Here is an 8,797-nt window from a genome sequence, read left to right as displayed (position 1 = left end):
GTGGTAGAGCAATTCAACTGATCCATCACAAGTTCCATTGTTAGATGTTACCACAAAATGTAGTAGACAAAAGTATTTTGTATCTACATAATTGTTGTAGCTCATATATAACCAGTCAGTTGTTTTTGGCAGCTATTTGCAATAGTAGGCTCTCTGGAACTAATGTCAGCTACTTTAGCTAGCCACAGCTTTGACATCTGACCGCCGGCCTGCTGCTAGCTAGATACTGTAGCGATCAACCACGTTAACTCCACTATTTCCCAATAAAGTACCAGGGCTTGATATGGCGACAACTACATTGCAATACACAGTAAATATATTAGATCTATTTTGAGCGTCATACCGTGAAAGTAAAGAGGTCAACTTCTAGGTTTAAAAGACATTCGGCAGTTGAACGCGAGGCTTTGAGCGGGAGTTCAGACATGGAGTAGAAGAACAATCCACTTTCAGTTTTGGGCTGCAGCCAGTTACTAATCTACTGTGGCAAATAGAGGGGTTCTCTGTCTGATCAAACCAGTGGTCAGTCAGCTTATATTTCAGAACAGGAAATCAAATAAAAAACAAACAACTCTTCATTCAATTCTTTATTTGTATTAATCATTTCGTATTCCAGCAATTGTTTTTGGTGTACGTACATATTTTTTGAATGCATCACTTTTTATTCACTACACCCAGCACCCTTCCCGACCTCTTCACCAAGAATGAGGTAAAACACCTCTCATGTTCCCCTCAAATGAACAATTGGACAACGATGAAGGGATGCTGTGTGAAGACTGTACACATGAAAAGACACTTGAGGTTGTAGTCGAGGATGAACAACTGGGTCATCTGAATGGGGAAAGGGGACATAGGGAAGGGCTGGCAAACCCTCCCCCTGAAAGGCTGGGGGTGCAGGCTTTTGTTCCAGCCCTGCTATAACACACCTGATTCCGCTAATCAAGGTTCCCCGATGAGCAGAATGTTAGTAGATTGAGATGGGTTGGGCCTAGACCAGCATTTCCCAAACTCGAGACCCCAAGGGGTGCACGTTTTGGTTTTCCTCCTAGCCCCAGCTAACACAGTCCAAGAAACCACAAATAATCCATCTTCAGTTTACATCGCAATTAGCTTAATCAGCTGTGTTTGCGAGGGATGGCCCCAGAGGACTGGAGTTGCCCATCGCTGCCCTGTGGATCGATAGAGAAGCTGAATTAAGTCGTCAGGCAACGGTAAAGCAGAGCTGGAACAAAAGCCACCACCTGCGGTAGGTCTCCAGGAGGAGGGAAGGCCACCCGTAGTGGCTTGGTGTAAAAGTACATTACATTATAGTCAGAAAAAGTCTACCTTCAAATTCCTTTTCACAATGAAAATACACTTTTAGTATACAGACCTTGTGTACACCGTGGATAACAGAAAAGTACTATCTGTTGTCAACTCAACCGTAAGAAAGATTTGACCCAAAAAATGACAAACAGACACTAACAACACTTATGTACAAAATGAGAAAGAGCTGTATTTACCATTTGATCAAGACAACTGTTCACTTTTTGAATTTAAATCATAATAATAAAGTGTTAACAGACAATTTAAAAGAAAGAAAGAACAGAAAGGCGGATCATGATATTAATGGGGTAAAAAAGACCAAGTGTGCTGTTTAGTAACAGAATCATACCTCAAAACATGTTGATGTACAAACAGTACACATTAAAACGCATGTCATGTATAAAGGCATGCATACGTTATATGCATGAGCTCACACACACATCCTTATAAATAGGTCCTTCATAGACCCAACTCTGAGACCGGACAGGCGTAGTGGCTGGTGATGGACAGGTTCTCTATAAGGAACAAGACCAAAGACACTGTTTGCCGGCAGGAGGTAGACACCTTCTAACGACATTCTACACAAGAATGTCATTACACTGCCCACCCAATCAGTTGCATTGAAGCCAATCCAGCCAATGAAATGGAGGCAGACATTTTGTATATCCGTTACAGTGTGGATATGCTACGGATGTTGTTTGTTTAATAGTGAGGTATTTATTGGTTTTAGTCTGGTCATTAATGCAATGATAAAACTCAGTTCTTCTTCACAGGCTATTATGTTCCTTCTCGGACTCCCTCCTCACCCACCAACACACCACAACCTGTCCAATCTTTAAGTTCTGGGTTCCTGGTTTCAAACACTGGCGGCTCATATCACGGCCCATTTCTCAAGTGCGTCTTCCCAGGGAATCTCAAATGCTCGTCTCCTTTATAAAAGTAAGCAGCACTCGATTTATTGACATGTCCCCCTTTCCATACATACAACAGGTACATACAGTACAAACAGCAAGACATCGGTTCAGAATCAACAACTATCTGAATTGGAAGGGAAGGGAAAAAAGTCATTCCCAGTACCCATCAAGGTTGTTTTATGGGTATTACCATATATATCTTCTGGGCTAACTGTCATCGTATCATAACATACAACATCCACGACTTCAAATCATTCAGAGTATAAAATACCATTTTGAAATATATGTAAAGAGGTATGACGCATGGAATGATGTTACATGAAGACAATAACGACAATGCATTCATTATACAAATATAAGCGGAGTATCATTATAAAAAGAAATGTGTGATTTGTTTGTTTTTGTTCGTCACATTCAGTGTTTTGAATGTATTTTCAGTAGAGTGGCCACTAGGTGGCGTCTGACTACACATAAACAGTCAACGGGCACAAGCCACTTGATAATCAAACTCAAGCAGGTGGTTACTATAGGCACGTCTGTCTGTCTGTCTCTGTCTCTCTCTCTCTCTCCCCCTCTTTTCTTTCTCACTCTCTTCCTGTGTCTCTGCTAAAGTAGTACCATTTCTAAGTTAATTTACCCTACTCCTATTTAATACTAGCTACATTCTCTTGCCATCTTCTCTCTCGTTTGCTCGCTCTATTCTCTTCCTCCTTTCTTAATACCCTTCCCCCTCCCTTTCACATCTCTCAATCTTTGTCCTTTCTCTCCCTCAGTCTCTTGATCTCTTCTATCCTTTTCTCTCTCTCTCCCTCGCTCGCTCTCTTTTAGTAGTGTAAATGAGTTAGTAGATAACTTGGTACCACCTCTCAACTCTTTGTCATTTATTTAGCTAGTACCTAACTATACCTGTGTAGTCATCATTTTGACCACAGTCAAATCTAAACAAAGCCTGAGCCTATTTCTCTCTCTCGTTCCCTCGCTCCTGTGCCATCACTCAAACAAACACCCAAACACTCTGCTGTGTGCTTGTGTGATTTCCCAAACCTCTAGGACCCTCCAATCAATCAGCATCTTCAGAGAATCTTCCAAAGTGTAATTGTACCTTTCCCCTCTACACCAAACCGCCACCCCATTTAAGTGCTGGTAGAGTCTGAATTAATTCATCGTCCTGTCTCCTCCTCTTCCTCCTATCATTGCTCCTCTTCCTCGGTGATGCCCTGTGCTTTCAGTTCATCCAGGACGTTGTCTAGATGGCTAGGGTCGGGGTAGCCGTGGCCCGTGAGGTTGGAGCCAAATTCCGTCTTGTGGTGCACCTCGTTCCAGATGACCGTGTCCAACTCGCCTGTGGTGCTGGACGTGCCCACCGAGAAGACCAGGCGCCGGTCCCACGCGGTCAGCAGGAGTCTGAGTACCTGGGGGAGAGAGAGAGCGAGGATGTGGAGGGAGAGGAGGTGGAGGGAGAGAGAGGAGGTAAAGGGAGAGGGCGTGGAGGGAGAGAGGGAGAGGACGTGGAGGGAGAGAAAGGTGGAGGGAGAGAAGGTAGAGGGAGAGAAGGTAGAGGGAGAGAAGGTGGAGGGAGAGAATGTAGAGGGAGAGAAGGTAGAGGGAGAGAATGTAGAGGGAGAGAAGGTGGAGGGAGAGAAGGTAGAGGGAGAGAAGGTGGAGGGAGAGAATGTAGAGGGAGAGAAGGTGGAGGGAGAGAAGGTGGAGGGAGAGAATGTAGAGGGAGAGAAGGTGGGGAGAAAGGTAGAGGGAGGTGGTAGAGGAGAGAAGGTGGAGGGAGAATGTAGAGGGAGAGAAGGAGAGGAGAGAAGGTGGAGGGAGAGAATGTAGAGGGAGAGAAGGTAGAGGGAGAGAAGGTGGAGGGAGAGAATGTAGAGGGAGAGAAGGTGGGGAGAGAATGTAGAGAGAGAAGGTGGAGGGAGAGAAGGTAGAGGGAGAGAAGGTAGAGGGAGAGAAGGTGGAGGGAGAGAATGTAGAGGGAGAGAAGGTAGAGGGAGAGAAGGTGGAGGGAGAGAAGGTGGAGGGAGAGAATGTAGAGGGAGAGAAGGTAGAGGAGAGAAGGTGGAGGGAGAGAATGTAGAGGGAGAGAAGGTGGAGGGAGAGAAGGTGGAGGGAGAGAAGGTGGAGGGAGAGAAGGTGGAGGAGAATGTGGAGGGAGAGAAGGTAGAGGGAGAGAAGGTGGAGGGAGAGAGGGAGAGAAGGAGAGGGAGAGAAGGTGGAGGGAGAGAAGGTGGAGGGAGAGAGAGGAGGTGGAGGGAGAGAATGTAGAGGGAGAGAAGAAAGAGGGAGAGAAGGTGGAGGGAGAGAGGGAGAGAAGGTGGAGGGAGAGAAGGAGAGGAGGTGTGGAGGGAGAGAAGGTGGAGGGAGAGAAGTGAGAGGAAGGTAGAGGGAAGAAGGTGGAGGGAGAGAAGGTGGAGGGAGAGAAGGTGGAGGGAGAGAAGGTAGAGGAGAGAGGGAGAGGAGGTGGAGGGAGAGAATGTAGAGGGAGAGAATGTAGAGGGAGAGAAGGTGGAGGGAGAGAGGAGAGGAGGTGGGGGGAGAGAAGGTAGAGGAGAGAAGGTGGAGGGAGAGAATGTAGAGGGAGAGAAGGTAGAGGGAGAGAAGGTGGAGGGAGAGAAGAAGTGGAGGGAGAGAAGGTGGAGGGAGAGAAGGTAGAGGGAGAGAAGGTGGAGGGAGAGAATGTAGAGGGAGAGAAGGTGGAGGGAGAGAATGTAGAGGGAGAGAATGTAGAGGGAGAGAAGGTGGAGGGAGAGAAGGTGGAGGGAGAGAGGGAGAGGAGGTGGAGGGAGAGAATGTAGAGGGAGAGAATGTAGAGGGAGAGAAGGTGGAGGGAGAGAGGGAGAGGAGGTGGAGGGAGAGAAGGTGGAGGGAGAGAATGTAGAGGGAGAGAAGGTAGAGGGAGAGAAGGTGGAGGGAGAGAAGGTGGAGGGAGAGAAGGTGGAGGGAGAGAAGGTAGAGGGAGAGAAGGTGGAGGGAGAGAATGTAGAGGGAGAGAAGGTGGAGGGAGAGAATGTAGAGGGAGAGAATGTAGAGGGAGAGAAGGTGGAGGGAGAGAAGGTGGAGGGAGAGAGGGAGAGAAGGTAGAGGGAGAGAAGGTGGAGGGAGAGAGGGAGAGGAGGTGGAGGGAGAGAATGTAGAGGAGAGAATGTAGAGGGAGAGAAGGTGGAGGGAGAGGGGAGAGGAGGTGGAGGGAGAGAAGGTAGAGGGAGAGAAGGTGGAGGGAGAGAATGTAGAGGGGAGAGAAGGTAGAGGGAGAGAAGGTGGAGGGAGAGAAGGTGGAGGGAGAGAAGGTGGAGGGAGAGAAGGTAGAGGGAGAGAAGGTGGAGGGAGAGAATGTAGAGGGAGAGAAGGGTGGAGGGAGAGAATGTAGAGGGAGAGAATGTAGAGGGAGAGAAGGTGGAGGGAGAGAAGGTGGAGGGAGAGAGGGAGAGGAGGTGGAGGGAGAGAAGGTAGAGGGAGAGAAGGTAGAGGGAGAGAAGATGGAGGGAGAGAAGGTGGAGGGAGAGAAGGAGAGAAGGTGGAGGGAGAGAAGGAGAGGAGGTGGAGGGAGAGAAGGTAGAGGGAGAGAAGGTGGAGGGAGAGAATGTAGAGGGAGAGAAGGTAGAGGGAGAGAAGGTGGAGGGAGAGAAGGTGGAGGGAGAGAATGTAGAGGGAGAGAAGGTAGAGGGAGAGAAGGTGGAGGGAGAGAGGGAGAGGAGGTGGAGGGAGAGAAGGTGAGGGAGAGAAGGTGGAGGGAGAGAATGTAGAGGGAGAGAAGGTAGAGGGAGAGAAGGTGGAGGGAGAGAAGGTGGAGGGAGAGAATGGAGGGAGAGAAGGTAGAGAGAGGAGGAGAGGAGGTGGAGGGAGAGAATGTGAGGGAGAGAAGGTAGAGGGAGAGAAGGTGGAGGGAGAGGGAGAGGAGGTGGAGGGAGAGAATGGAGAGGGAGAGAATGTAGAGGGAGAGAAGGTGGAGGGAGAGAGGGAGAGGAGGTGGAGGGAGAGAAGGTAGAGGGAGAGAAGGTGGAGGGAGAGAATGTAGAGGGAGAGAAGGTAGAGGGAGAGAAGGTGGAGGGAGAGAAGGTGGAGGGAGTTCTGGAGGAGAGAAGGTAGAGGGAGAGAAGGTGGAGGGAGAGAATGTAGAGGGAGAGAAGGTGGAGGGAGAGAATGTAGAGGGAGAGAATGTAGAGGGAGAGAAGGTGGAGGAGAGAAGGTGGAGGGAGAGAGGAGGAGGTGGAGGGAGAGAAGGTGAGGGAGAGAAGGAGAGGGAGAGAAGATGGAGGGAGAGAAGGTGGAGGGAGAGAAGGAGAGGAGGTGGAGGGAGAGAAGGAGAGGAGGTGGAGGGAGAGAAGGTGGAGGGAGAGAAGGTAGAGGGAGAGAAGGTAGAGGGAGAGAAGGTGGAGGGAGAGAAGGTGGAGGGAGAGAAGGTGGAGGGAGAGAAGGTGGAGGGAGAGAAGGAGAGGAGGTGGAGGGAGAGAAGGAGAGAAGGTGGAGGGAGAGGAGGTGGAGGGAGAGGAGGTGGAGGGAGAGGAGGTGGAGGGAGAGAAGGTGGAGGGAGAGAAGGTGGAGGGAGAGAAGGTGGAGGGAGAGAGGGAGAGAAGGTGGAGGGAGAGAGGGAGAGGAGGTGGAGGGAGGAGGTGGAGGGAGAGGAGGTGGAGGGAGAGAAGGTGGAGGGAGAGAAGGTGGAGGGAGAGAAGGTGGAGGAGAGGGAGAGAAGGTGGAGGGAGAGAGGAGAGAGGAGGTGGAGGGAGAGGAGGAGGAGAGGAGAGAGGGAGAGAAGGTGGAGGGAGAGAAGGTGGAGGGAGAGAAGGTGGAGGGAGAGGACGTGGAGGGAGAGAGGGAGAGAAGGTGGAGGGAGAGAAGGTGGAGGGAGAGAAGGTGGAGGGAGAGAGGGAGAGAAGGTGGAGGGAGAGAGGGAGAGGAGGTGGAGGGAGAGAGGGAGAGGAGGTGGAGGGAGAGAGGGAGAGAAGGTGGAGGGAGAGAAGGTGGAGGGAGAGAAGGTGGAGGGAGAGGACGTGGAGGGAAAAGGAGGTGAGATGGTTAGAGACGGATTCATAATTTCAACTTTCAGAGTTTCCTCGATACAACTTCAAGGGAAAACGTCCCGGGTTTATAAAGGACAAAGATTGGGCTAAAATCCAGAAAGCTTTGAGTTGTACTGGACAACAGTATCTGCTACAATGGAATATGTCAAAGCGTAGGTTCTTACCTTGCGTCCCTTCTCGCTGTCTGGGAGGTAGCAGTGACGCGGGAACCCTCTGGCTGTAAAGGGCTTGCCTTGGTTGGGGTGCTCTGGGCCCTGGATGCCAGGCAGGACGTTGTAGATGATGCGGATGGTCTTGCAGTCGTGGTGGCCAGGCAGCGAGTGGGGGATGACGTGGTACTCCATCTTCCCGGGCGGCTGGTTGCCCGTCTTCACGCCGTAGATGGTTTTGCAGGTAGGACACTGCAGGCTGCCATCTTTGTTGCCGTTGTTGTACATGGCCACCAGGCACTGGAGGTGGTACTGGTGCCCACACTGGGCCAGGCGACCTATGAAGTCACCACCCTTGTAGCCTGACGCCCCCCCGAGGGCCTCCATACAGATGGTACAGTTCTGAGGAGAGGAGAGGAGAGGAGGAGAGGAGGAGAGGAGAGGAGAGGAGAGAGAGGAGAGGAAAGATGAGAGGAGAGAGAGGAGAGGATGAGAGGAGAGGAGAGGAGAGGAGGAGAGGAGAGGAGGAGAGGAGGAGAGGAGAGGAGGAGAGGAGAGAGAGGAGAGAGGAGGAGGAGAGAGAGGAGGATAAGGAGAGAGGAGAAGAGAGAGAGGAGGAGGAGAGGAGAGGAGAGGAGGAGGAGAGAGGAGAGAGGAGAGAGAGAGGAGATAGGAGAGGAGAGGAGAGGAGAGGAGAGGAGAGGAGAAGAGAGGATAGGAGGAGATAGGAGGGATCCTTTAGCCAACCTGTAAGTACTTAGCTATCCAAAATAGGAAAAGCACCCACACAGCTGAGTCAGCCTGTTGCAGGTGAGTGTGAATCATTCAATACAATTCTTGAAAGTGCTGATGATGGCTAGCTGGCCAATAGGTAATGTTAATCAATGAAAGTGTTACAGGCCAGAGCAGCATGCAGGTCTTTCTTTAAATATGTACTTGGCTATCCACATTTCCTTCAACAGATAATGTGTTGTGATGATAATGGACGCGTCCCAAATGACACCCTATGGGCCCTGGTGAAACGTATGGCACTTTATAGGGAATAGGGTGTCCTTTCAGACTTAACCAATGACTGGAGAGAACAGGTCTCACCTCCTCTGGTGCTATCCTGACTTTCTGAAGATACTGCTTCACCACCTCCTCTGTTGTCTTACCTGGAGAGAGGAGAGACAGGGGGAGAGAGAGAGGAGAGAAAACATAAGGAGAGAGAGAAGGAGAGAAAGGAGATAGAAAACATAAGGAGAGACAGGAGGAGAGAGAGGAGAGAAAGGAGAGAGAAAACATAAGGAGAGAGAGAAGGAGAGAAAGGAGATAGAAAACATAAGGAGAGAAAGAAGGAGAGAAAGGAGATAGAAAACATAAGGGGAGGAGAGAGAGGAGAGAACGGAGATAGAAAACATAAGGAGAG

The 8,797-nt window shown here is 50.1% G+C and overlaps 1 protein-coding gene across 2 annotated transcripts in view; it reads right to left on the bottom strand.

Moving 5' to 3' along the window:
• Nucleotides 1-571: 571 nt before the first annotated feature.
• LOC115116450 (E3 ubiquitin-protein ligase DTX4-like) overlaps nt 572-8,797 on the bottom strand; it is a 76,871-nt gene continuing 68,645 nt past the window's right edge. For both annotated transcript variants that reach the window (XM_065003689.1, XM_065003690.1), the window contains exons 5-7: nt 8,482-8,543; nt 7,405-7,791; nt 572-3,628 (exon numbers count right to left, since the gene is read on the bottom strand). In XM_065003689.1, coding sequence (XP_064859761.1) covers nt 3,407-3,628; nt 7,405-7,791; nt 8,482-8,543 — 671 coding nt within the window. In that variant the 3' untranslated portion in view covers nt 572-3,406. The remainder of the gene's footprint in view (nt 3,629-7,404; nt 7,792-8,481; nt 8,544-8,797) is intronic.

Source organism: Oncorhynchus nerka, linkage group LG18 (genome assembly GCF_034236695.1).
Source record: "Oncorhynchus nerka isolate Pitt River linkage group LG18, Oner_Uvic_2.0, whole genome shotgun sequence".
Taxonomy (NCBI): Eukaryota; Metazoa; Chordata; class Actinopteri; order Salmoniformes; family Salmonidae; genus Oncorhynchus; species Oncorhynchus nerka.
This window is presented reverse-complemented; position numbering and strand designations above follow the sequence as displayed.